This window comes from Pteropus vampyrus, unplaced genomic scaffold (genome assembly GCF_000151845.1).
Source record: "Pteropus vampyrus isolate Shadow unplaced genomic scaffold, Pvam_2.0 Scaffold43, whole genome shotgun sequence".
NCBI lineage: Eukaryota > Metazoa > Chordata > Mammalia > Chiroptera > Pteropodidae > Pteropus > Pteropus vampyrus.
The window spans coordinates 736,320-764,032 of record NW_011888824.1 but is presented as its reverse complement, the minus strand read 5'-3'; the positions used below and the strand labels follow the sequence as shown (position 1 = coordinate 764,032).

Sequence of the window (27,713 nt, the reverse complement as noted above, 5' to 3'; positions counted from 1 at the left end):
GATTAAATAGTAATATTCAGCTTAGGACCTAAATTTGAATGTATGAAAAACCACACTGGTAAATATAAATACAGTTAGTGAAAAGACAAAAGACATCTGGAGTCTCTCTTTTTTTTAAGTTACAGAGCACCAATGATATAGCAGTTGTACAGGCCCATCACGATTACTCATTTAGTTCACTCTGGCAATAAGGTATTAACATTCTTTTGAGCCCTGTGGATAGAATTAAGGAAGTAGGTATCTTTTCTGGTGGTTGGTTCAAATGGCTATAGACTACAAGTATAACTCCCCAAACCAAAAAGATTTATGTAAAATAAGATAGTTTATACAAATGTATTTGAGGCTGCTAAATTCAATAACTATTTCTTTAATAGTAGTTCTCGAAGTGTGGTCCCCAATATCCTTTCAAGGATTTAATGAAGTCAAAGCTATTAAAATAATAATATTAAGATATCATTGGCCTTTTTACTGTGCTGATATGTGCACTGATTGTGCAAAGGCAATGATGAGTAAAACTGCTGGCCCTCAGAACAAATCCGTGGCACCAAACTATACTAATAGCCAATGTAATCTTTACCACTATACACTCGCAGTGAAAAAAAACAAAGTGCCAATTTCACTTGATACTCTTAATAAAGTAGTAAAAAAAAATTATATCACAGCCCTTAAGCATACTTATTTTTAATGCTGTGTGATAAAATGGAAGTATGCATAAAGCGTTCTAGCTACACACCAAAGTAAGAAGAGTATCTTGAGGAAAAGTACTTGTCAATTGACTATACGGTTAAATTATCTCTTTTTTTCATGGAATTCCAATTTTACTTGAAAAAACATCACACAGAAAACTGTAGTTATTCAGACTTGGGCATTAAGCAGACATTTTCTTGAAAATTAACAAAAGAAGACTGTCATTTTAAGAAAAATAAATGGCTGCATCTTTTATCAATGATAATATTTGACCCTTGAAGTGAAAATCACAAGTTTGGAAATCTTGTATTCACTACCATGAGCCTGATAGCATTCCAAAACTTGAAGACTGCTAATGAAATTTGTAGTGATAGCAATAAATGTAATTTTAAGATACTGTATAATGAAATGCACCAAGATTCACAAATCTAGGTAACTAAGTGAACCAATGTTTTCCAAAAAACCAATTCATAAAGTTACAAAATAAACATGGATTAAAAAATCTATTAAATGTACAAAACAGATCCATGGATTATAATGTAACAAAGTCCAAAATGTTCACTGATAGGCTTTTGCATTCCACATTGCAACTAACGTTTAAGATCCTTGTTCACTTTCCTGTGACATTGAAGAATACTCACAACTAGCTGAAAAAGCTATTAAAATACTCTTCTTTCCAACCTCATTCTTTACTTCTACTAAAACAACATATTGCAATAGATGAAATGTAGGAGCAAATATGAGACACCAGGCAATTTCCTTTACATCAGACATTAAAGAGATGTAAAAAATTAAATGACGGCACCTCTTCTGACTAAAGTTTTGTTTTAGAGAATAGAGAGTATTTTTCATAAATATATGTCATTCATGTCAACATCTAATAAGTCTGTTATTTTTAAATGAATCAAATATTTTAAAAAACTGCTATTTTAATATCTAATAAAGTAAATATCAATAGATATAACCCATATAACAGAAAATCTTAGGAATTTCAATTATTTTTTTAAGAGTGTAAAGTGGTCCTGAGACCAAAAAACTCAAGAACCACTACTGAAAAATGATGTAAGATGGCTAAAAACTGATGCTCAACCTAGTTAAAATGACAGTACACAGAAGAACCTACATTAATGACTGAAATGATGAAGATAACAAAATAATTGTTTTTTCTTGAACAAATGAAAAGTATCTTTTTAGAATGTTATCCCCTTAATAATCAGTTGTTGGTGGTGGGCAGTCACTGTACCTGTTACGTGAGTTGCTCTAGCTAAAGTCAATATCAAGGCTCGGTTCAGTTCTTCAGATTCTGCAGACAGCACCGTTTTGGGATCGCTAAGGAAGCGTGTAAACTGTGGTTGTACCTCTGAGCTACCTAACGCTGTTATAAGTCTGAGTGCAGTGCTCTCAACACTGAAAGGTGAGGAAACAAAAAGAAACATGAAAAAGTTAACTCGCATATAAATTTCATAATTATATAGAATTAAATCTAATTCTAGGTTAATTATAATGGAAAAACACGCAAACTATAAATTTCCCTTCTTTGTTTAGAAATAAAAAATTCCTCTTTTGTGTGAGATGAGCTTTGCTTAATTTGTTTTAAAAACCCGAGGTGCCAAATTTTATGGTGTAAACTGCCTGACAATTTTGCACATTTGAAAAAGATAGCTTGCAGCCTGTAGGACTAAAAAAATTCACTTGAATATATAGCATTTCAAACATTACATTATTTTTATGGGAATATATTTTCATCTAGAGCAAAATCAAAATAACATGATATTTTAACCATAATCTGAAGTATATTTAAATCCAGTATTCTAAATAGTTCAGTTAGAACATAATGTCAAAAGCCTTGGATGTACTTATTCTCTGTCCAAAGATTCCAAGGCAAGGACTCCACTATCTTAGTAAATTTATGTTTAAAAAGCTAGACTCTATTCATTCTATACTGGAAATGAAATACTCCAGAAGCAGGAGTTCTATGACAAATGAATAAAAAAGTATTAAAAGGTAAAGGATTATGTTCCCTGTCTTCAACAAAGTTTCAAACAAATCTTAATGAAAGACATTTTCCAATGAGCTCACCAGAGATGGAGCTGGTTCTGGTTTGTTTGTGCAACTGCTGCCAAAGTATGAAGATGACTCAAGAGCTGAACTCTGTAATGAGGCTGAATGTGGTGCATCCGGTAGCTGAACATCTCAAGAAGTGTGTGTAAGATCCCCCAGGCATGAGACTTAAAAACAGTTGGTAAAAGCTGACCTTGAGGAACAAGTTGGTTTAAGACACCAATTACTAAAAGTTGTGTATTAAAAGATATCTGAAGAGAAATCATACTGCGTAAAATCTATGTGAAGATTTGATTGTGAACACACATAAACACACAGACATACACAGATACAGTTTTCAAAATTTCTTCATAACTTCTACTTTAATTGTAATAATCCAGATCATAATTATAATATCAAGTTTGCTTTATTTTTTCACCCTGGAATTTGACAACTGATACTCAAGTTCATCTGGAAAAACAAAATAAGACACAAGATATGAAAAAAAAAAATCTAACCTTCCTCACTTGATATCTTTTAAATTATTTTTATAAAGTTAATATTCTTAATCATTTGAAGCATGAGGATCACTTTTTAACACAAAACTTGTATCACATCTGCTCTTATTCCCTCCTTCCTCCCAAGAAAGTTTTATTCAACTCTCAATTATCTGATAAGAAGAGTAACTATAGTTAAAATTAAAATTATACTGTATTGGTAAAATGTTAGAATTACCATGAATCAGAAAAACACTTCTATATTAGAAAGTACTTATTATTTAGAACTGCCTAATAATTAACAGACAGTATAAGCTATCTGCTGCAATGCAGGAAAACTTCTTCCATATTGCCAGAGAGTACTCATTGCTGCCCCAGGAGCAAACCAGTAAAAAAGGCAAATGAGACTATGATTCTTGCATGAGGACAGTGACCATGTCTGTTCTGTTGACTGTAGCCCAAGCATAATACCTTTTTCTTACCATAACTTTATTTAAAAATGCAGCTCATTCCCCTGATTCTTACACTTCCTATCCCTCTTCTTTACTTCATTTTTCTCTATAAGACTTATTACCCGACATTCCAATTTCATTTATTTACTTTTTTGTCTCTCTTATTAGCAGGTAATCTTTATGACAGCAGTGACTTCTGTACACTGCTGTATCCCCAGTTGACTACCTGTTGAATGAATGCATTAATGTTTATAAACACAAGAAAGTCCTGGCTTACTGATAAATCCTTTGATGCCCAAAGACTCTATTTCCATATAAACCAACAAACGACTGTAAGTTTCCACTAGGGCTGGAGCCAAGGCCACACTGGACTTTGCATGAGCAAGTTTTATCACTCTGGTAGCAATGCTGTGTATAAGGCTGAGGAGAAACAAAAGGAAAGAAAATAAAAATCCATATTTTTGACATTAATACATGGATTACTCTACTTATAGGAAATTTGGTATATATCTGAACTTAAATATATGAAATGAATCGGCTCCATTTTAATCATTTAAGTTGTGCAACACACTTGGTAGTGATGCCCTATACAATCTCATCAGGATCCCTGTACTCACAGAAAAGCAGAACTTGGGTACAACTCATAAGAACATACTTGAATGGTTTCAGTCTGTTTTTTCTTTTTCAAATATATAACCATTTCAGAAATTTAGCTTTTGTTACAGAAGTACTTAATAAATCACTGCTAAAACTCAAATGTTAGGTTCTAATCAGGGTTCCCTCGATTCTGTCACACATGCTGCTAAAGCACATGTATAATTCTATCATACATTTACCATCTGAAAAAGAGCCTGGCTTTTGTAGAACTGGATCCCCACCTGGAAGCCCACGGATGAATCTTTTTTGATCTACAGAGTGTGTGAAGTTTGACCCAATACTTAAGAGCTCAAAGACCAGAAATGAAATCTGAATTTAGAAGAGCTAGCCATACTAATCTGCATTCTTATATTACAGAAATTAGCTAAAGCAGCAGTACGAGGTGAGCCCTGCTTGCTCCAGCCAGCTTCAGTCACCTCCAGACACGTGATTCCATGTACACTAATATCTGGCTCTCCTTCCCTCATACTAGGTGTCACTCATTTACCTATCAGCTTGGTTCTGAGGGGCACTGGAGGTTCTAGAATCGCACCCAAGAGAACCTTTCTGTCTTTTAGAAACTATAATGTCAATTCTAGAGTTCTCTCATTTGTAATCAATACAGTAAGGCATTACAATTTTTATATCCCCGGACTCAACAATTCAACCTCCAGCAAATATTTAATGAGAATGTCATTATGGATAGGTGTGAAGACAGCCATAAATATAGCCTTCATTATCATCTTTAAAAACTAAGACATTGTAAATAACCTCAATTCCAACAATGTGGAACTAGCTAAATAATCATATATAGACACAAAAAGACTTCTTGGTAGCAATTAAAATAGATGTTTCTGAAGAACACTAGACTTAAAAGGTGTTTAATAGATTATTATGGGGGAAAATGATTATAAAATAGTAGTGTAGTAAGAGCCCACTTTGTTAAAAAAAATTCATAAATTCATATATTAATACATAGAATAAAAGACTCAGATTATATACAAAAATATTTTACAATGCTTATTTCTTATGAAGAGATTATAGCAATTACTTTCTTTGGGTTTATTTGTATATTCTAGAAATCCTATAATAAATAATATCATTGTAATAAAAAATCTAATTATTCTTAGAAAATGTACCTGACCATAAAACACATACACACAATCACGAAAACAAGTCTATACACTTGATACAGAACCAAATAAACAGAACATACCTCATTTTGGCATGAACTGTCAGTGAATCCAGGAGGTTCATGGGTAAGGGAGTAATAGATCCTGAAGCCAAACAGCTGGTCCCAGGAAGAGGTACCCTCATAATTCCATTTCCGTAAATAGTTTCTACCAGAGCTCCCATGGGTAATGTAAAACACTCTGAATTTGTAGAGTATGCGTTACATAGCAGGGCAATCTTATAGTCATTCATCTGTAAACTTTTATTTCTAAGACTCTGCTGTAGGAACCTAAAATTTCAAATCCCATTAAACATAAAAAAAGGAAATAATTTCCAGAAAGTTAACTTGCATTTTTTTAAAAGTTTAATTTCATGCAACTACTTATTAATATTATTTTTATTTCTACAGGTTTTATATATATAGAATAGAAACACACATAAAAGTTTAAGTAGCATTTCAGAAAGAATTTAAGTAGCTATAAGTTAACAATGAGTATTTGTAAGTATGTATTACATATACAGCATTAAGATTCAGAAATTAAGGTGTAACTCAAAAATTCATAAACTAGGTTTCTATTTATTTTTATCTGCTTACGCACAACCATATGCCTTCATTACAGACGTCACAATGAGAAAATGGTTAGGTATGTCTCTTAAATTCAAGCTAAACGAAATGTGAAGTATGACTATCATACGGTCTCCTATGAAGCGATCTGGCAGTCTTTTTCAGAAGTTCTGGGTGGAAAGTTCAGCTAATCCTAACACCCTTGACTGAAGCACAGTCCTATCTAAAAAGGGCATCATCTTTGAGTGATCACAGCTTAGGGAATGACGTAAGGCAGTATATGCCAGACGCATCAGCTCAATCAATCCTGGCAGCCCAGGGAGTGAAAGACAAGTCAGTCAGATCATGCTCAAATCCCAAGTACTTAAGAAATTTTGAAACACTTTCATATACTTTTAAAAATTAAGAACTTTAAGGTAAAACATGTAAGGAAAGATTAAACCTGAAAATTAAAATATGAAAATTTCATCTATATATATTTATAATTAAGATTAGTTAATCTTCAATTATCTTCTGATGCAGTTATTGGTCAGTTTCTCTTGGTATGATATACACGTTAACTAGCCACCCTTACTTCCAGTGGGTGTGGGGAGATTTCCATTCTTCACACAAATACTGAGAACAGTGTTAGTCTATAATCCACTATTTACAAAATAAAAAAGTTAACTGTCAAGCTACAAATACTTACTCATGGTGAAGCTTTAGAGAATGAGGTATTGGAATCTGTAGCTTGGAATTGTCATTTTGGGCTTTTCTATTAAGATGAATCCAAATGCAAGTCATTGCAAAGGCATGAGTTGACTGAGGTTTGTTAATATCAGGAACTGGGATATACTGGAAAATAATATCAGAAAGAAAATAATTAACTGATTATATATATTTTTAGTAATCTATTTTTGATATAGCTCTTTTGAAAATACCCTGTATTAATTTAGCTCCACTCGTTCTTTGGCTATTCAATAACACAAATTAGAAGATCTAACAACTATAAAATATTGAAATAATTTCAAAATTGTTTTGACTTACCAAGAAATTAAAAGGCATTCACAAGTACTTAGTCAAGCTTTCTCTACTGTCACAGAGCTTTCACAATCATTTTAAAATTTTTATTTTTTAACAATTAAATACATCACTGTGAAATCTTACTGAATGTGATAAATATACTGAAAACACAGAATTTCTAAAGTCACATATATGCTTTTCAGGAACATAAAAATTAAGAATTTGCTTTAAATTGTCCAGATATATACACCCCTATGTTCACTGCAGCATTAACAAAAAAGATGAGGAGGAAAGAACAAGAATATTTCTTGGTGATGGGTATACAGGAGTTCATTTTACTATTCATTCCACTTTTTTAGTGCATTTAAAAATTTCCATAAACATCGAGGGAAATGCAAATCAAAACCACAAAGAAGTATCACCTCATACCTGTTAGAATGGCTATTATCAGAATGACAAAAAATAAGTGTTGGAGAGAATGTAGAGAAAAAGAAACCCTCACGCATATTTGGTGGGATTATAAATTGGTACAGCCACTATGGAAAACCGTATGGAGATTCCTCAAAGAATTAAGGAATAGAACTACCATATATATGATCTAGGTATTTATCTGGATACAAAAATGCTAGTTGAAAAGATATATACACCCCTATGTTCACTGCAGCATTATTTCCAACAGCCAAGATAGGGAAACAACCTAACTGTCCATCAATGGATAAATGAATAAAGAATACACACACGCACATAATGAAATACTATTATTCAGCCATAAAAAAGAATAAAATCTTGCCATTTGTGACAATGTGAATTAACTTTGAGAGTATAAATGTTAAATGAAATAAGTCATACAGAAAAGACAAATACCATATAATTTCACTCACATGTAATCTTAAAAAAAAAGCAAACAAAAACCCCCCAAACCAAACAAATAAAACAAACTCATAGATACACAGAACAAATTGGTGGTTACCAGAGAGGGAGGCGGGTCAAGGAGTGGATGAAAGGAGTGAAGGAGTTCAATTGTATGATAACTGATGGAAACTAGAGGTGATCACATTGTAGTGTATACAAATGTCGAATTATAATTTTGTACACCTGGTACTTACATAATTAAAAAAAAAAAAAGAAAAAGAAACGATGGCCTGATTCAAAACTAGAAAAAAATTTCCATAATAAAATTTTTCTAAAAAAATGGCAATCAGCAATATATGCCAAATTTTACTCAAACATCTTATATAATAAAACACTGTGGCGGGGGGGAGAAGAACATACTCAATTGGCAAACAAGCAAAAAAGATATTAACAGACACTAATGTTATTTGGTCATTCAATGATATGTACAGATAAAAACTGCAAAATGCTTTTTAAAATTGTAAACCTACTTCAAATGTAGAAAAAGAGCTCGCTATACTAAATGTTCAACTGTGATTTAAGATAAACTTCATAAATAATCTAGTTCAATTTCATCATTATATATATGAGTAAACTAATGTCAAGAGAGACCTGTCTACGGCCATGCCACCCTGAACGTGCCGGATCCCGTCTGATCTTGGAAGCTAAGCAGGGTCAGAAGCTAAGCAGGATGGGGCCTGGTTAGTACTTGGATGGGAGACCACCTAGGAAAACCAGGTGCTGTAGGCGTAAAAAATAAAAAAATAAGAGATTGTAAGCTGACAAGGTCTTTGCAATCTGTGAGGTCAATCAAGGGTTGCCTCGTCTGAAAAAAAAAAAAAAAAAAAATAGAGATCTAACGTTTATTCCACGATCATAGTTAGTCACAGAATTGGGAAAAGAACTCAGGTTTCCAGCTTCTAAATCCAGTGTTCTTCTCACAAAATCACACTAAAATCCTAATAAATTAGACATAATCCACTCATCATATTGTTAACTATTTAGTAAAACTTACTTCTTTTTCTGGGTACAGAAGGTCGAAGAGTTTCATGACAGGGAGAAAATCAGCTAGTGCATTTTTTTGAATACTTCCGGAAATGAATTGTAGGAGAACCCACATTAGATGATCTCTGCCTTTAATCAGTCCTCGCCCTGCTAACTGTAAAAGATGTTTAAATACACATCTACATAGCTTGTTAAAGAGATGGATGTAGTAAAGTTTAAACAAAAAAACAAAAAGGAGAAAACTCAAAGTTAGCATCTAACTTTGGCATTTACTGATTACTTAGTCTCAGCTCAAGAAACACCAACTGAAGCCTTTTAAATTATCTTAATATTTAACTTATCTTAATATTATATAAATGTTTCCTCCCTGACCCCTAAAACAACTATGCAGAGCAAACATTAAATGTTTTAGAACTTAACTAAATAAGATCATGTGTGCATGAGAATCAAGTTTAATATGGGATCATTACTAAAAATATATCATCAAAACATGAAGAATACTTTATTATACCGATTTTTTAAAAATTCAAATTCTCAAGGATTAGTTATCGAAAACCACTTCTGATTTCTTGTAGATTATAACAGAAATCAATGGTGATGGTGGGGTGGGAGGAGGTTTGGGGGTAAGGAATGGTTGAAATGGTTGAAAGGATTTTAACAACTCTTATAAAAAACTTTCCCAAAATAATCCACGCTGTAGAGATGTTAGATATAACACTTATTTTGTTACCATTCAACGTGTCTAAAAAAACCTTATGACTAAAATCAACTCTTCCCACAAACTTATTCTTCCACGGTAATCCATTTTGCATTCATTGTGCTACCTTTCCATTCACTGCCAAAGCAGAAACCAGAGTGTGATCTTAGACTCCTGTTACTCTCTGTGTACCTATCATCTCTAAGTTCTAGTCACTTCTCAGTATACCTGGTCTCTCCAACTTCTCCTTTCTGTTCTGGATCAGGCCTTCAGCTTCTCTCACCCAGGATGCTGCAATAGCTCCCTTACCAATTTCTCTGCCTCTGCTTTTGGCAGGGAAAAATCTTCATCACCATCTTCCTACATGTGGTCATTAGCAGTAATTTTTTCAACTCATATATGATGATGTCATTCCCCGTCTCATTTGCCTCCCAAAGAAAATCTAAACTCTTTAGAACAAACACATGGCCATATAAAGTTCTCCATGTCTGGTCTTGCCTTCCTGCCTTCCTCATCTCACCAATACTTTCCTCTTTCATTTTTCTTTCCGGTTTCCACACACTTCTATCTCTTTCCAAACAATGATCTTATAGCTATCGAAACACTTTCCTATCTTTTTCCTTTTGGCAAATTTCTATTTGTCCTTTAAGTGCCGGCTTCAAGATCACTTTGATAAAACCATTCCTATGTCTTTAATTAGGACTATTCTTCCTCATTCCTACTGCAGGGAAACATGTTTTCATTACATAAACTATTAAATTATAATCAAATTGTTTATGTCTATATCTTTCCACTAGTAAAGAGCTTTTTGAGGGTACCATAGTGCCTTTTCATCTTGTTTCCCCTGGTCCTTGCACTGTAAATATGTAATGAATGACAAATCCAGTTTTTATAATGATAGAAAGTGAAAAGTTAAGGAACTCTAAAAGTACTGAACAAAACTGAACTTCTGCCACTGCTGACATCACTAGGCAGTGTCCATATCAGTCTAAAACATACTAAACAAAAGTTGAAGTGTCCCTAACGAAAGATTTAGTACTTACCTTCTGATGAAGAGAAAGAACCATATGTGGAAAACTTGCAAACTGGAAAAGCACAAAGAAAATGAGCTGACTTGAGAGATGCTGCCATAGGAGTTGGCTTGTCCCCCCATCGTCAAACTTCTCCTCGGTCTCGGATCGCTCCATGGCATAGACCACCAGATCCACCAACTGGTCCTCCAGTACAGGGCAGCGCTGCTTGTGCTGTAGGGCAGAGATTAAATACAGTATTCCAAAAGCCTCCTGGTTAGTTTCACAAGTTACTAGTTAATGGGCATTATTTGTAACAAGAGGCTGAGAAGCATGAAATGAAGTTGAACTTAGAAAGTAAGGTTAGAGTTAGTCTATTAAAGCTGCATCATGTTACATTATCACAGAGGATGAGTTCATAAAAAATTTTTGTCAGACCTCACACATCCCATCAACTTTTGACTTTCACTAAAGACATTGTTTCACTTTGACAAAGAGCACTTGCACAGTAGAAAATTTTGTTATTTATTCTTTAAAAAAAGATAATTTAAAAGGCATATGAAATGAGAATAACAGTATTAATTTTGCAATCTAACTCAAAATATGAAAACCTAGGAAACCATATGAAAACAATATGAAATTTGATTCCTAGGTTTCCAGGAATCAAATATTGACAGGAGAGCAAAGAATACAGTGTGTGAATCTATTTGTTTTAAAGTAACCACCACAAGTTTATTCTAACTTTATATACAGAAGTACATCTAAAGAGCTGCCAGATTACTCAATATCTATTTTTCAATGTGTAGTATTGATTCTGATACTGAAATGAAAACTCTCTACCAAAAAAAAAGTGATCTCAAAGTTAATCTCTGTTCTTCTCTCTAAGAAGCCAAACATAATGCAGCTTTAATTTTAAATTAGACGATTTAAAAATCTAAAACAAGAAAAAGAACTGAGTTTAAACACTAACAATGAAAATGCAACTTCCCTTTCTAGAGGCAAAAAGATTTATGCTTTTTAAAGTGATTTTAAAAAATATACTTTTATTAAGATATATATGAAGCCACATTTTAAGCCATTTTCATATTTCCTTTATAAGTCAGATGGCTTAGTAGCCAGGCACTTAGACGCCTTTCTAGTGAATTCAATTGCTAATATGGATGCTTTCCTTTTAAACTTTAGATCTGATTATTAGTCTTTTGCCATGAAAAAGGGATATGATTTCTTTAAATTTAGGGTAAATATGCAAAATGGGGACGAATTTGGAAAAAACAAAACATAATGAATAGCATCCCCTCTTTTGCATGCTCTTTGCCAGCTCCAAACTTGTAAAGCTCCAATATAGCTGCACTTCCTTAAGGCATGCAAATAAAACAAACATCTATCCAAACAGTAAGCATTAATGGTTGTTTCATATTTTTTTCCAAAAACACAATGCCATGATCACAGTTCAACCACATTACAGGTTTACAAATAGCAATATTAACACCACCAGTTGAGACTACAGTACTTTTCCTCCAAATTTAATTATCATTATGAAGCAGAGCAAAGTGCAACAGACAACACTACAAACTATTTCTTATAACAGCATGCAAAACTACTGTGTACAGGGCTTGAAATTCACTAGTTCTGCCAACCACCAACAACCTAAGAAATGTGTCAGACAACACAAATTTAGAGTGAGGTCATTCAAAGTATACAAGAGTCAGAAAAATTTGTGAAAAGAAGTAAAGCCAGGATTTCCAGTAGGAATTTTTCATTAGTGATGGGAATTTGCTTCTAGTTTGGAAACTAACCAATTTGTCATCTATTCCTCCATCCATGATGGTCTTTCATCAGTCTGCTTCAGGAAAAAGGAGCAAACTAAATAAAATTGGTTTTTAGCATCTGAGTCATTTTGGAGTTACTCTTTGTAATATTAGCTTTTTGTTTTTTAAAAAAACTAGATATTTACCTACATATTTTTAGGGGTGTAGTGATGGTCATACACTTAATGATTTAGGGAGGAAAACCAAACAATTAAGAACTTGATAAAGAAGGAAATTTGGATAAAGAAGGAAATTTGAACAAAGAAAGAAATTTACAGTTAAAGCTGATGATTTTTCAATACATACTATGACTCATGATTACACCCAAATTTTCTCTTAAGAATTAAATCAGTCAGGAATCTCTATGGTGCCTAATGCCCTGGTGTCTCATGGAGGCATAATATCCGGATTAACTGTATGTCCCAGGTGTTTGGGTTAAAGCCAAGGGGATTTCTCAAACCAAGTTTAGGGAATCACGTTTCTTTACTTATATGCCCATTTTAATAACACCAAAAAAATAAATAAATAAATGATCTGTGCTACTACTTTAGAATCTAAGTTTTGCTTTAGTTTTCAATTACCGAAAGATAAGTATATTAAAATTAAGACTCTCTACCACATAGATTATTTTACAAATTGGAACAAAAGAAAATTTGCAAAGCAGTCAAATGATTTGTGAATAAAGGTTAATTATCAAACACTAGGCTATGATAATTCTGTAAGCCAAAGGATACTACGTCTTTGGCTACTCATAACTTGCTTTCTGAAAGCTTTTATAAATTTAAGTCTTCAAGATATAAGCATATCAGTTAAATTAGTTTACATCATATCTATATGCACGTTTAATTAACATCTCTTTTAACAACAGTAATCTAAAGTTAACATTTTAACAAATTCGATTTCTGTATAATATTTAAATTATACTGGAAAGCTATTCAAAATTTTCAGCTTTCGTAAAAGCATAAAATCAGGCACAAGGCATTATGAAAAATATTAACATTAACCTCCACCTACGCCCCTGATTCTTTCCCACCACGATTTCAGATGGCAAATGATAATGATTTTTTTCAGGCTTAGAAACCATATTCTACACTAAGTGACCCCTGACACTTTTCATATAATAGTTTGGGTACTGCTTTTATGGTGAAATTTTAACATACTGTACTTAGATGGGCTTTTAAATCATTATTTCAGTGCTAGAAATCAATTTTAAAGCAATATTCAGGGCAAGTTGGGAAAAAATATCCCTTTGTATGTCATTTACCATATTCTTTGCCAGTCAGAACTGGAATGCTATGCCAGTTAATACCACTTTCAGTGGTGCCTTTCAAAAGTAAACTGAGTGATTAGTACTTCACTGTCTCTGGGTAACCAGAGTTCATATACCACCACATAAGAGCTTGAGGAGTGTATCAGTTTTGCAATGTTATTACTCAGTATAAAGAATACAAACTCTTGTGTAAACTCACAAAACAAGATTCCTTCACTTCACCTCACTGGTCACAGAACTGGGCTATTTATGACCTTCTGAATGCGACCGATTTCAAAATAAAATATAGCCCAATTCCTACTGGAAAATGCAATATGGTCAGCTCTTAAAAGGTTTCAAGCTTTAAGTAAATTACTGCATTGCTAGAGAAAAGACAAGAAAGTATAGTGCAGGATATAGTTCTGTAATGATAAGAGATGTGATAACTTTATTTTTAATCATATGCTTCTTATACTGTGTGTTCTCATTTTCTACTCCATTTTCCAGGTGGTAAAAATAATATATCAAGTCAAGTCAGCATATATCTTCCATCTATACAAGTCCGCTCACTATAGAGTTTTCTACCAAAACAATTACTGATGAATTGTGAATTTTTGACAATGTTTACACTACAGTGGGACCAATACTAATAATGTTCTGTCAGCATTTCCATTATAAACTTTATTTTTTACGGATTTATGTCTTAGTCATAAACTTTTTTTAGGTTGAAACTTGTTATTAAAATGATCAGATCGGAGATACTCTTCTCTGAATTGTTTTGTCAATTTCTAGTTTGAGAAGAGCTGCCCCCCAAAAGGAAAGAATAGTTAAGGATACCTGGGGGAAGATACTCGCAGCTCAAATGACCAAGGGTACATTTATCCACCAAACTGTAAAAAAACTGAGTCAAGCATGACTTAAAGTTCATTGCAAAATTAGTTTTAAGACACAGCATGAAGCATTCTTTCAGTTAACTGAATACTTACCTCTGACTCAAGTGAAAGTTGATCAGAATTAATGACTTGGTATTTAAGATGTTAAATTGACAGATTATTTGAGGTAACTTTCAGATACTGTAGTGTGAAGCAGCTACAGTTTCACATGTATAAAGGCTTGTCCAAACAAGAAACTTGGTAAATTTTCAGAAGAAAAAACTTAAAATAATAAAAGAGATACTGCTACTAGGGTGAGGTTTGGCATGCAAAGTTTCAACACTGAGCAAGTTTTATGGCCAAGCTATATGTCCTTAAAAATAGGGCTTTATAAATGGAAGCACTGGCACAACCTTCACTATAGTATTGCAAACAGTAACGCTATTTTATATAACCTAGACAAGAACATCTTTTTAAAATCAAAAAGCTGGTCTATTTTAATATGCTGGGCTCAAAAATTTTTAACAAAAATAATTGGAACCACTATTTTGCTTAAAATCTCAAAGGTGAAAAGTCCTGGAACAGACTTGGGACTGTAAAAGAGTTTGGTTTATAAAGTTTGGCCATAGTGCTTTTCTTCTGCCATAGGTGAGCTTCAACTGAGAGGAGCTCACTCTGGAAGGAGAACACTTCTGGCAAAGACTGACAAAGAAGGGTGTTTGTCAAGCAGGTGTGGGGTCACCTAAGAGTGTGACATTTCTTAGTCAATCCCCATGTTTCCAAAAAAACCTTCCCTGTGTAAGGTTGACCACTCCAACTTTTAAAAGTAACATATGTCTATTAAAGTGCTTTTTTCTCTTCTGTTTTGTTTTTAATTTTTTCTTTTTTTAAGGCAAAGAAACATAAGTATTTTTATTGGTGTTATTTATTTATGTTTTAAAAGTCTGGAAAGATAAAGGCCACCATAAATCTTTCCATCTCTAAAAATTCCACCAAGCTAGCTTTGGTCCTAAAGTATGAAAAACAGTAAAATGGAGTGGGAAGGAAAAACAACCCATCAAAAAGTGACAGGCTTTATTGTGTGCCAGGTGTTGTCTCTTTAAAAAAAAAAAAAAAAAAAAAGAATATAGGGGAAAAAAACCCAAAAAACAAACACCAAAAACCAAAACCAAAAACAATCCACCAAAAACAACTCTCATATCCCAAGAAGAAATTTGTTTTAGTGGCCTTGGTCTCAGCATGGTCCTGCCAATTTCAAGCCCCGACCATACATGTATTCTCTAAATGGAATCAGTGGCTACAAAGCGGCCAGCGTATCGTTAGTCACAATACAACAGTAAGGTTGTGAACATACCTGAGCAATGTTCAAGGTCTAGAGCATTGGAGGATGGGCAGGACAAGACAGGACAGAACAAAAATAAAGGAAGAAAAAAAGAAAAGACAAAACAGTGACTATGAGGCCAGCCTCAAGGAACCCAGAGTCAGCACAAACCCTCCCACATGTTAAACCACCAAAATCAAACATATAAAAAAAGAAAAAAAAAGAAAAGAAAAAAGAAAAAAAAAAGAAAAAGCAATGAGGCCACGCTGGAGATACCAAGGGTTATAAAAAAAGGACACCCAAACAACAAAAAAAGTCAAAAATTATGGTTAAGTCATGTGTAGGTTTCTCTGGCAAAAGGTATACTTGAAACTGGCCTTATAGAAAAAAAAGCAATGCAAAATAAACCAACTTTTAAAATATATCCTTTCTATTTTAAACATTCTTAAAGCAATATATGATAGGAATAATACTTATTTAATAAACCATATATTAAAAAAAATCACCAAATAGTTTTTAACTGTTTTGCTTAATTAGCTACAGCAAAGAAAAGAGAAAAGAGAATAGTGCAGATTCTATGCAGAATTTACTAGGTTTCCAGCATAGTACAGTACCTGCTTATTTAAACCTAGCATATTGCAGACCATATCCCTGGAATAAGGCTGCTCCAATACATATCTCAACAAAGCAGTCTGTGGTTCAAACAGATCCTTTAAAGAAAATAAAAAAAAAAAAAATTGCTTCAAGATCAAAGTAAATGTTAATTCAAATAATTTAAATTGGGATCAAAAAATCCTCTAAAGGCGCTTGTTACCTTCACACAGTAGGCAGTATCTAGTGGAAGAAAAATCATAGGATTTTAGTGCTTGCAATTAATCTGTTCCCACCCCTCACTTGATAAGTGATAACTGAGGCAAAGGGACTTGTCCAAAGTCATACAGAGGAAAGACTTAGAAATGACTTCAGCTAGGCACATGCAAGTCTTATGCATCACTGTAAGGCAAGAATTTTCTGCTCAGAAATCTAATCAAAAAGGAAGGGAGGCAGTTTCCAACCACTCTCATACAAGTGTAAACAAACATGACTTTTGAAACTGAAGAGGACAAGTGATTTCACAGCACAGAGTACAGATTCTGGAATCACATTGTCTGAGCTCAAAGTCTGACTCCACCACTTCCCAAATGTGTGAATTTAGTCAAGCTACTACCTACTCTGTGTCTTAGTTTCATCATCTGTATAATGGAGATGACAATTAAGAATAAGGGTTTTACAAAGTAAAGTTTTTAGAACAGTGCCTGGCACATAGTAAGTGCGTAATAAATTGATTTGTTTTCATTATTATTGCTATCATGATGACTGTAAATTCCATTTTGTTTACCACTTTTTCACATTCCAAAGTTCTGCTGACTAGTATGCCAACAGCCCATACTGTCACCTTACTTTCACTATTTTACCATTCTCTCTTCTGAGCGAGTTTCCTAATCGCTCTGTATATCATTTTGACATGAAACATTTATCTAGGCCTCCCAATACCCTGTTCTGTCAACACTCCATGCCCGAGATAATATAATGATCTATCAAATTTCATTATAGCTTTATATCTCATGTTTCATTTTATTGATATTTGTGGATTTTTTCCCTTTGAGAATTTTCTACTCCAATTTTGTCCTGTTCCCCACCTCAAACTTTTTTTCAAATCTAACAAATAGGAAGCTCACTCTTCAAATTTTAAGGATGATGTAAATTCACTTTTGGTCCTCCCTTTGTAAAAGAAGAATGAAAACAAGGAATCAATTTAAAAAGTCAGTTTTCTAACTCCAAGTGTTTTTCCAGAGATGAACCACTGGAGCATAAACACCTGCAATATCACAAATCTCAGAGTATACCTGGATACTGGAATTACATGTTAAACCATATACTATCTTTCATTAAATATTTACTTCTACAGTCTCTGATGAGACAATTTAGCATCATACATCATATAATCCAGGATGAGGACTGTTAGACCCAAAGTTCCATCCTATTTAGCAACATACCTTATCATATGGCAAAAGGCCTTTCAAAGGAAAACGAAGAGTTGCAGGATCCAGTTTCCATGAATTACAAATGGCACCTGAATTATTTACAACTGGCAGAAGGCTGCAACGGCCTGTATGTATTACAAAAAATATTTTTTAAGTAACTATGAACACAACAATGCCTGGTCCCTCATTCACTCTATAAATACTTAATGAATATTTATGCTGAACCAGGCTCTGGATTAAAAAATGTTTTAATCAGAGAGAAGTTTGAGAATTTTCTTAGGTTATTTTTATCCCAGATAGTTGGAGACCAATCTGTACAGGCCTTCTCTACTTCCAAGAATGTTACATTTTCCAAGTATCTAAGACAGAGGTCAGTAAACTATAATACATGGGCCAAATTAGTTTGCCACCTATTTTTATAAAGCTTTATTGGATCACTGCTGCTTTTACACCGCAGTGGCAGAGTAGAGTAGCTGCAACAGGCTGTATAGCTCACAAAAACTAAAATATTTATTATATCGCCATTTATAGTAAAAGTTTGCAGACCTCTCTAGTCTAGGGTCAACATGGTTAACTTTAAGCATGATGTTCCTAGAGGCCTTAGATGTAACCTGTGACTATCAGCTAATATATCCAACTGCCTGATAAATACTACCATTTGGATGTTACAGGGGTACATCGAGCTCAACATTTCTTAAATTAACTCATCATCATCCTTGTCAAACCTGTAACACTTCTATAATTCATCAAATGATATCAATTTTCACTCAGTGACAAAAGCCAGAAGCCTGAGAATTATATCTAGTGTCTGTTTAATTTACTTTTGCATTTTAGTGTCTAGAATAGCACCAGACTCATAGGAAGTACTCAAACTTTGGTTACTGACTAAATAATGGTCTAAATTCCCAGACAGTTCTGAAGTCGCCATGAGTTCTAGAAATAATTTAGAAGTATATATGGGCACTGAAAAAATTGCCAAATCATGTGCTTATTTTTAAAATAAAATTCTGAGAATCTAACAAAACTTAAAAAAATGGAAAACAAAATAAATCAGAGAGCAAAGATGTGACTTGGAATGGGCTGAGTGAGCCTGACAGTCTCAGGTATTGTAACTGCAGGGGGAAAGGTCTGTTGAGATTTCCAGTTGCTTAGGGATTCCATGATGCTTTACTAGCTCTATTCAAAGTTTCCTCTAATAATCAGGAAATACGTTTCCTAGAATGGTTCTTTCTGAAGCTTAGACCCAGTCCAGGCAGTTGCTTTTCCCTCCCTACATTCAGCACACGAAGTACTAAAAACAAGTAAAAAGCTATTATTAAGCTCCTAGAGAGTTACTAAAATGATAAGCCACGAAGACATGTATAAGAAACGATCCGTCAACTTTATTTATAGTCAGATCATTTAGAAATCACATATTATTTAGTGTACTTTCAATTATAATCCTACCACAAATGGAGTTTATCCTTGCTGTAGGCCTGAAGGTATCCACAAAGTCTGATACCAGGTTTCCAAGTAACTAAAACCAAAACAAACAAGTAAAATCAAGATTACTCTGAATATATTGATTATTTACATAAAATAAGATGATATATATTTAGTAAAATGCCTCGCACATTAAATTTACTCAAAGGTTAAACTCTCTTTTGCTTCCTTCCAAGCAATTACTTACTATTTCATCTGTCCCTGAAATAAGCCAAGTCGTAACACCATGTCCTTAGCTATTTGGTGAAGCTACATATATTTTATCACATGGTATATAAACTGTCTCAACAGGACAGCAGAGAAATGAAAGAAATACATCATAAGGATAAATATATATATATATATACATATATATATATATATATATATATACATACATATATATTATCTAAGGATAAAAGTGACCCTTTTTAAAAATAAGCACATAAAAGATAAGATTAGTAGAAATATTGAAAATTTTGGAAAATATCAAATTTACCCAGTGTGGAAGTTTTCCCTCAGGATATAGTTTCCTAATCTCTGTGACTGCAAAATAGGCTGGTAATAAACAGGCATTTCTTTCCAAAATATATGCTATAACCTAAAAAAAAATAAAAGAGCAATGTTGTTATTCTTGACTAGTCCCATTGATAAGCTCTTTAAAAGTAGCAACAACAATAAAGATACTAAATCATAGAATTACATCATGAATTGACTGGGCTTATACCTTAGCATAAAGGAATTCATTTCTATGTGAAGAATCTCTAAAAATAAAGATTAATAAATACTAGAATGAATTACTGATGGTTATTAAATAACATTGAAAATATCTTAAATATTGATAGACTCCAATAGGAGAGCAATAAGCCAATGTAACAATTCTTGCAACATTAGTTACAAGCACAAAGGTCTTTTAAGTAGTCCATAGACTATCTTGCAATGGTTTAAAATACTTTAAAATTTATGTTGTTGTTTTAGTAATTAAAAAGAAAAATTAAAATTTGAAATTTCCTTGTGAAATATCCATCTTTAAAACTAAAAGTGATTTTTGTATAAGTAAACAAATGTGACATTCCACAAATTACCATAAGTTTTAAAAGCATAGAATTATATAAAACTACTTTTTTATGATCAACGAATTGTAGACATGTATAAACTACCTCTCTTGCTGCTAGAAGCTGCTGTACAACAGCTGAGCTCACTGTATTGGGAATTGTCAAGATTTTCTCCAAAATCACTTTTAAGAGATCTCGAACGCCCTGATATAAGGAAAAAAAATCATAGGTTAAAACTAAGTAATGCCCCCTGTGCTAATTAAACGTCTAAAGGTTTCATACACCCATGAAAAAATGTTACCCTCGAGGTCACACACCTTCAATTTTTCTGAATCAGAGTTAATATTCATGTCTCTAACATTAACCCAAGAAGCATGTTCCAAAACAGAATTCTAAAGAAAGTTTTCAATATTAATGAACAGAGTCACTTATAAATAAAAATTTAACTCTCTACACTCTCTTAAGTACTTTTGATCTTCATAACATTAGAAGAGTTTCTATTCTTATGAGGGTCAAAAAAGCTTATAGACAGAAATATATTTGAATAGAATTTGAAAATACTCTGAAAACATGAGCAATAATATTAAACTTTCTGGCAGATAACTCTTTCTGCTCACTCCCTTTGTCATATTCTAACTTTGTTCTCCATTCTCAACCATAATCCTTAATCTATCAAATTTATCCAACAAGGCTCTTCTTTTAATCATTCATCTTCTCATATCTATTGAAAGTTGCATTATTTTGGAACAGAATCTGATATACAGAGAAGAAATTTCATTCAAGATTCATTTACTGAGTATAAACTATGTGATTAATCTTATAAAAAACATAGACCAAACATATACATGAAAGAAATTAGAAATATTGTAAAGCTCCATACAATTAAGAGGGTAAAAACTACATATTAACCTGCTAAGGAAACTTAAAAATAAATTAAGAGAAAATAATCAGAAAAAGCTTCTTAGAATTAATTTTGTATTGTCATGATTCAAATAATTATCAACTAAGTTATTTTAGATTAGAGAAAATACAGACATAAAGCACAAGATTAGGTACTGGCAATTCTTTCAAAAAGGAGAGTAACAAAAGTGGCTTGAATGAAGCAGAATGGCTTTTGCAGCTCTGGAAATACTGAGCTGCATTGAGACACAATTAGAGAGTACATTCTGTTGATTTTGGTCAAGAGCAGTATGCTGAAGACACTAGTTAAGGAGTGACACGTGCCCAAGGAAGGTCAAGGTAGAGGTGAAGCAGCACTTGCTCCCTTCATGATTTCGTGCCTATATCCCTTCTGAATGTGCTTTTTCGCTTAAAAGGGGCCCCAACATCATAAGAAAAAATCCAAGGTCTGCTTGGTGTCTTCCCTATTCATATAAAAATATATTAGCCAACTGCATTTTCAAGAATGTTGGGGGGAGAGCAGAGAAGCTGTGGGAAACATTGAGTAACTTTAAATCTCTTTAGGAAATACAACAAAAAATAGATTTTGTAAATGCTTCCACTTCATTTCTCTCATCTGAAATTAAGATACATACAACTGAAAAGTCAATCATGCCTGAAAGTGATTACTTTTTATGATTAGGAAAAAAAATACCTTGTAATCCACTCCCCCAATTATTTTCCGAACCAGTTTAAATGTTAAGGCCCAAAGTTGTGTTCTTTCCCACTCGAGAGTGTCAGAATTTATCAGGGATTCACAAACCATCCTAGAAGAAAGGAATACCCATTCCGGTTACAAGACAGAATTTTGTAAGTTTTCTAATAGCCAAGGTCTGTGTACTCTAGATATTACATTTGTTTTAGTGATTATTTTTTCATAAAGGTACATTACCCAAGCAAACTTTTAAAAAATTTATGTATAATATTTTACATATTATGCTTGTATGAAAGAATAAACACAAAGAACTAAATAATATTGATTATGTTATAGTTTTTCTAGACAGAAATCAAAAGACAGATGGTTAAATGTTTACCATCTATCAACTTGTTGGAGATTGTATTTTCCCAAGATGGCTGCAACAAGATTTTCGATCCTCATGCTCTTCTGAAATGTGACATCGATATTCCTCCCATGAAGAGGTGGAAAGAGGGTCTACATTCTCTTTCCTTAAATCTGGACAGGCCTAAGACTATGGCAAAAGGAACACTGTGTGACTTCCAAGGCAAAGTGATACAGCTTCTGCCTAGCCTTCTTCTGAATGTTTGCTCTTGGATGCCACCAGGCTACGAGAAAGTCATGTCACATGGAGAGGGCACATGCAGGTTCCAGCCAATAGCCCCAACTGAGGTCCCAGATGATAGCCAGGCACCAATCACCAGACATATTGAAGGCAAAGCCTTTGTCATGACTCCAGTCCTAGCCACCATCTGACTATAATCACCAGACTCTCAGAAAAAACTGCCTGCTAAGCCCACTCAACCACCATAACCATGAATGTAAATAAAATGATTATTACTGTTTTAAGTAATAAAGTTTTGAGGTAATTCTTTATGTAGCAAAAGTTAAGTGGAACAAGCTCATCAGAGTGATTTTAGCCCCTGCAAGGCAAAGCCTGCCTGTTTTTGAGCCTTTAAATATAGAATTCTAATAATACTGTATCCTAGAAACCAAAACCTAAAGAATTAGGAAGAATTGCTTGTTGAGCCTAACTTCCTTCTTCATTTTCTTATCCTTTTACAACAACCTCAACCAATTACCAAACAGTAATAAAAAAGAAAATTCTTCAGGTTGCTCATGCCCACCATTAAACATACCTGGGTGGAAGAAGCCCAGTCTCGACTGCCATTGCTAAACAGTCATAAAGAAAAGAAATTCTTTTAGGACTATGCTGGCCATGAATGAATTTAACAATCCACTGGATGCATTGTTCATGAGATTCCTAGAAAAATCAGAAAATGATTATATATTAAGTCTAAAGTTATATCTCGTAATTAAATTGTTAATGCTACACTTGGGAGTATACCAAGATTATACCACCATAAACATTCGTAGACGGAGACAATTAAAAAAGAAAAAAATTCGGATTTAGTATTTTAGTTATATTAAATTTAAAATCTTACAATTATATAGATTAAACTCCCACCACTTTTATTACATGGGACCGCCAAAAAGAATAAGATTTTATTATCATATTACTGGTCAACAGAAAACTCTAATACAGATTTTTTTTAAGGCACTCTGAACAATAACCTTGAAAGTAGATATAAATATTCCTGTCACCACGGGGAAAAAAATCCATCATATGTTCGTACATCAGTCTCATGGGAATTTAGTATGAATCTAATCCCTAAGAGCCCAACCAATTATGAATCCAATGACATAGCAAATTTCTAGATTTCTGTAACTTTAAACCTGATACTGAAATGTAGTGCCCATATCAAAGCCTGTCTGCTAGGATATCCTCAAAAGAGCCTGTGTTCCATTCCTCTGCACTACTACTGTCCCTCATACATACTTCTATTGTTGAACATATAATGTTGATTTAGAAATATGTTTTCTTCCTGGCTCCCGCATTAAAATCTTTTTGAAGATAAGGACCATACCTTAACTCATGAAATATTTAATAAATTACTAAAAATTTTAAATATTTTGGAAAGATGTTCAACATCACTCAGGAAATGCAAAATAAAACTATACCGAGATAAATTTCTCATGTTTTAGATTGGCAAAATTAAAAAGTCCATTAACATTCTATTGTGAGGCTATAAGGAATATGTACTCTCATACATTGCTAATGGGAGAATAAACTGGTGACCCTTATAGAAAGCTATTAGGCAATTTCCATAAAAATTACAAATAGACATATGCTGTGACCCAGCAATACTACTTCCAGGAATTCATCCTGTGTTCTATGTATAATATTATTCGTTTTGCATTGTTTAAAGTGGAAATGATACGAAACAATCTAAATGTCAGTCAGTTGGAGACTGGTTTAATTAAGGAAAGTACAGCTGTAAAATAAATATTACGCTACAAGCAAGGAAGGCAGGCAGAAATTTTAACTTTTAGGGGATTGCTGTAGAATTTATATTAAAGAGAAAAAAAGCAAGGTGCTAATGAACAGTGTACATAATGTATGACCATTCTATAAAAATAATTTTATATGCATAAAATACTTTCTTGAAGGAAATATAAACTGAGAATCTTGGGTGCAAAAAGGAAAAAGAACAGATAATGAGCTGAGAGAGATGAAAGGCAGACTATTAATTGGGTCTACCTTTTTATACCTTTCACATTTTGAACCATATGAATATATTACCTATTAAAACATAATTAAAACACTTAGGAAAAAAAAGAATGTATTGCCACTATATGATCCATATGTGAGTAGCAAGTCTTACCATCATCCACTCAAATGCAAACATTTTCCTACTTATAATAAACCATGAGAAGATAATGTACTACTGGCACATAAACTCTTTAAGGATCAAAATTTTGTCTTTTTTAGGGATACATTTTCTAATGACTGTTCTTTGTTACTAAGTTTTACTGCTCCTTTCCTCATTTTTATTATTTTATATTCTTATTACAAAATCGTTATCCTTATTGTGGCATTTTGTATTTTTACTATAGTATACCTTTATTATAGTATCTCTAAATCAATAGTGTTAGTTCCTTTGTTGAGAAAATGAATGAAATTTTTAATCATCCATAAATTTCTTTATAATCTCTAAAACAGCTGTTTCCAAGTGCACCAACTAAATCAGAATAGGATAAAAATGGTTTTATATAATCCAACATGGGGAGAATTTAAAAATCATCTCACACTGTGCATCAACTGGACTTTCCAATACAGGTTCTCCACTGGAATATGAATTGAAACTAACGAAACGGGAATAGACAAAAGATGAAGACAATTTTATCTCTCCCTTTCTTGAAAGACCTCAATAGCAACACCAAAGTAAATGTAAAAAAAAAAGGGGAGGGTCAAAAATCATCAGCTGAATATATCAAAAATGCATTACTCACCTGAGAAAGACCACCCCAAAACTGTCTGAAGGCCCCCAAACAGCTAATTAGTTTTGTTTTTTCATCTTCAGGGGTGTCCATAAACATTCTATAAACAAAAATCACATTATTTGCTTCTAGTTTTAAAAAGGTAATTAATTCAACGTAACCAGAAGAGTGGATCTTATAAACCTCCAAGACAAATTTAACTAAAATCTTACAAAGATACACTCACCGTAAAAACGCAAAAATCTCCCATGCATATACTCACCCAGGGAAAGCTTCTTCTATAATTTCCGTTTTCTGTAAAAAACAAAAGAAAACTATGTGAATTAAAAAAAAAAAAGAGGGGTTCCCAGGGCAAATATTACAATGTAACACAGGGCGAGTCATACTACATACAGAAACTAACAATAGCTGTCTGGCCTGTCACAATAGATGTTGTGGAATTTGACAGCAGTTTGAGACTTGCTACACCTCTGCACAAAAACGCGGTGTCACAACAAAGGGGAGTGGGAGTGTCCGAGGGGGGTTCCATATTCTGCTGCCCAGAGTCTTCCCCTCGCCCAGCCGTCGCTCTGGATCCCTGGCCCTTCCACTCACCACCACCTCCTCGAAAATGCTCTGCAGTTGCGTCTCCATCTGTACCATCGCCCCCGTCTTCCTTGGGCGCCCCGCGCACAGCTCGTGGGCAGACCCGAGCTCCAAGAATAGAAGGGCAGAGACGCCCAAAGGATACTGTTTTCTTCCTCAAGCGCTCAACTGAGAGGGTCCCTCTGGGGCCCAGCAAAAAAACCACCGAGGCCCGCACGGAAGCGAAAGGAAGCTCCCAGTGCTCTCCAGTTACAAAACCCCCGGAAACCAGGGACCCAGCTAGTGGTTCCGCCCGCGAGCGGGAGATCGCCCCCAAGTGGAGACTCGGGTCTGTCACCTTGAGGTGTTGTCGGCTGCAAGGCCGCCACCTCCCGGCTGGAGAGGGAGTTGCTTCCTCCTCTGGCTAAAGCTTTTGCATAATGGAGCCTGCTGCCTGTGGGCAATGTTTCTGCGGCTGCCTGTGTCAACCTGATGTCTGTGAGCTGCTGAACATCGGTCCTTCTGTAGCTGCGTCAGCAAACTGGAGCCAGGAGTTGAAACCATGCTTTTCCTGACCACAGGGACCATGTCTTCTCAACTATGGTAACCTCAGTGCCTTGCACAATGCCAGACACATAGCAGGTTGTCAATGACGGTTTGAAAAAAAGAATGAAAGCATCATTACTGACTTTTAATTAGAATAATGATACTTACCATTTTTTAGTTATAATAATCTAAAAATAACATTTATCAGTTTCTGAATACCTATACTATTTGGTTGGGGTAGGGGTAGAAAAGGGTGGCAAAGAGGAAGGCTGATCCACTGGTGTGATCAGAGCAGATTCACTGGCTGGTGTGCCCAGAACCACTTTATTCCTTCAAGTGGGGAAACTTGTCCATCAAGTTGATTTAAGGGTCTCCATTATCCTCTAAAACATCTTTGTGCGTAACTGGTAGAGTAGTTCATTTATGGAACATTTATCCACTGTTCACTCAGTGCTAGTCATGAACTGTTGTGGTAATCAATTTTGTAGAATGAACTGTTGTGGTAATCAATTTTGTAGAATGCCGAAGCTAAAAGGATGACAGAGCTAGAATTATTAAAATCCAAGTTCCCTAACAATCTACTGTTTTTTGTGTGTGTGCTAAACAAATTATCTTGTTGTGGATTATCTTTAATCAGATACTCTTCTAAAACAATTTTCATCTATCAGGCAGATTTTCATGCTTCAACTCTGTTTCCATATTAGTGTATTCTCAGCAAATGTCAGCTAATCTTAATATTAGCCAGGGCTTGTGTAATTAAAAAGATAAAATAGCCAGGAAAGAACATTTTAGCCATAACAAAATATAAATTAATTTTCATATCATGCTTGCTGATGCTCCAGTCATTGAATGAAAATTAACCATCCATTTCAAGACCTTCTTAATGTGTTTCTCCATATTCATTTTGAAAATTGATGTGTAATTTATATATACAACGAAATGCATAAATTTTAAATGTACATTTCAATGAATTTTGACAAATGTTTGTGTTGTAGCCGCCAGCCCCCGAAAGACACATGGACCACCAGAAATCAGTGAGTTATAGGAAACATGCTCTTTATTCAGCCAGCTGGGTCTGCCAGGGGTACGCAGACCCCAAATTAAGCAGCCCCGAAATGTAGAGGTACAGTGTTTTTAAGCCCTAAATCCCATTCCTCATTCTGTCTTAAACACAAAGGTCTATTTTTCTCTTATTCACTAC

The 27,713-nt window shown here is 33.9% G+C and overlaps 1 protein-coding gene and 1 pseudogene across 3 annotated transcripts in view; one reads left to right on the top strand and one right to left on the bottom strand.

Moving 5' to 3' along the window:
- MED23 (mediator complex subunit 23) overlaps positions 1-26,235 on the bottom strand; it is a 38,130-nt gene extending 11,895 nt beyond the window's left edge. The window contains exons 1-18 of one of the 3 annotated variants that reach the window (XM_023529807.1): positions 25,997-26,235; positions 25,665-25,696; positions 25,415-25,502; positions 23,200-23,324; positions 22,040-22,151; positions 20,551-20,649; positions 19,890-19,991; positions 19,376-19,445; positions 17,942-18,054; positions 16,520-16,615; positions 15,939-15,956; positions 10,689-10,889; positions 8,959-9,102; positions 6,739-6,884; positions 5,529-5,774; positions 3,954-4,096; positions 2,767-2,941; positions 1,931-2,094 (exon numbers count right to left, since the gene is read on the bottom strand). In XM_023529807.1, the coding sequence (XP_023385575.1) occupies positions 1,931-2,094; positions 2,767-2,941; positions 3,954-4,096; positions 5,529-5,774; positions 6,739-6,884; positions 8,959-9,102; positions 10,689-10,889; positions 15,939-15,956; positions 16,520-16,615; positions 17,942-18,054; positions 19,376-19,445; positions 19,890-19,991; positions 20,551-20,649; positions 22,040-22,151; positions 23,200-23,324; positions 25,415-25,502; positions 25,665-25,696; positions 25,997-26,044 (2,122 nt within the window). In that variant the 5' untranslated portion in view covers positions 26,045-26,235. The remainder of the gene's footprint in view (positions 1-1,930; positions 2,095-2,766; positions 2,942-3,953; positions 4,097-5,528; positions 5,775-6,738; positions 6,885-8,958; positions 9,103-10,688; positions 10,890-15,938; positions 15,957-16,519; positions 16,616-17,941; positions 18,055-19,375; positions 19,446-19,889; positions 19,992-20,550; positions 20,650-22,039; positions 22,152-23,199; positions 23,325-25,414; positions 25,503-25,664; positions 25,697-25,996) is intronic. The other 2 variants (XM_011358702.2, XM_023529809.1) reach the window with 2 other exon arrangements.
- On the top strand, positions 8,558-8,693 carry LOC111738811 (annotated as a pseudogene).
- Positions 26,236-27,713: the final 1,478 nt, after the last annotated feature.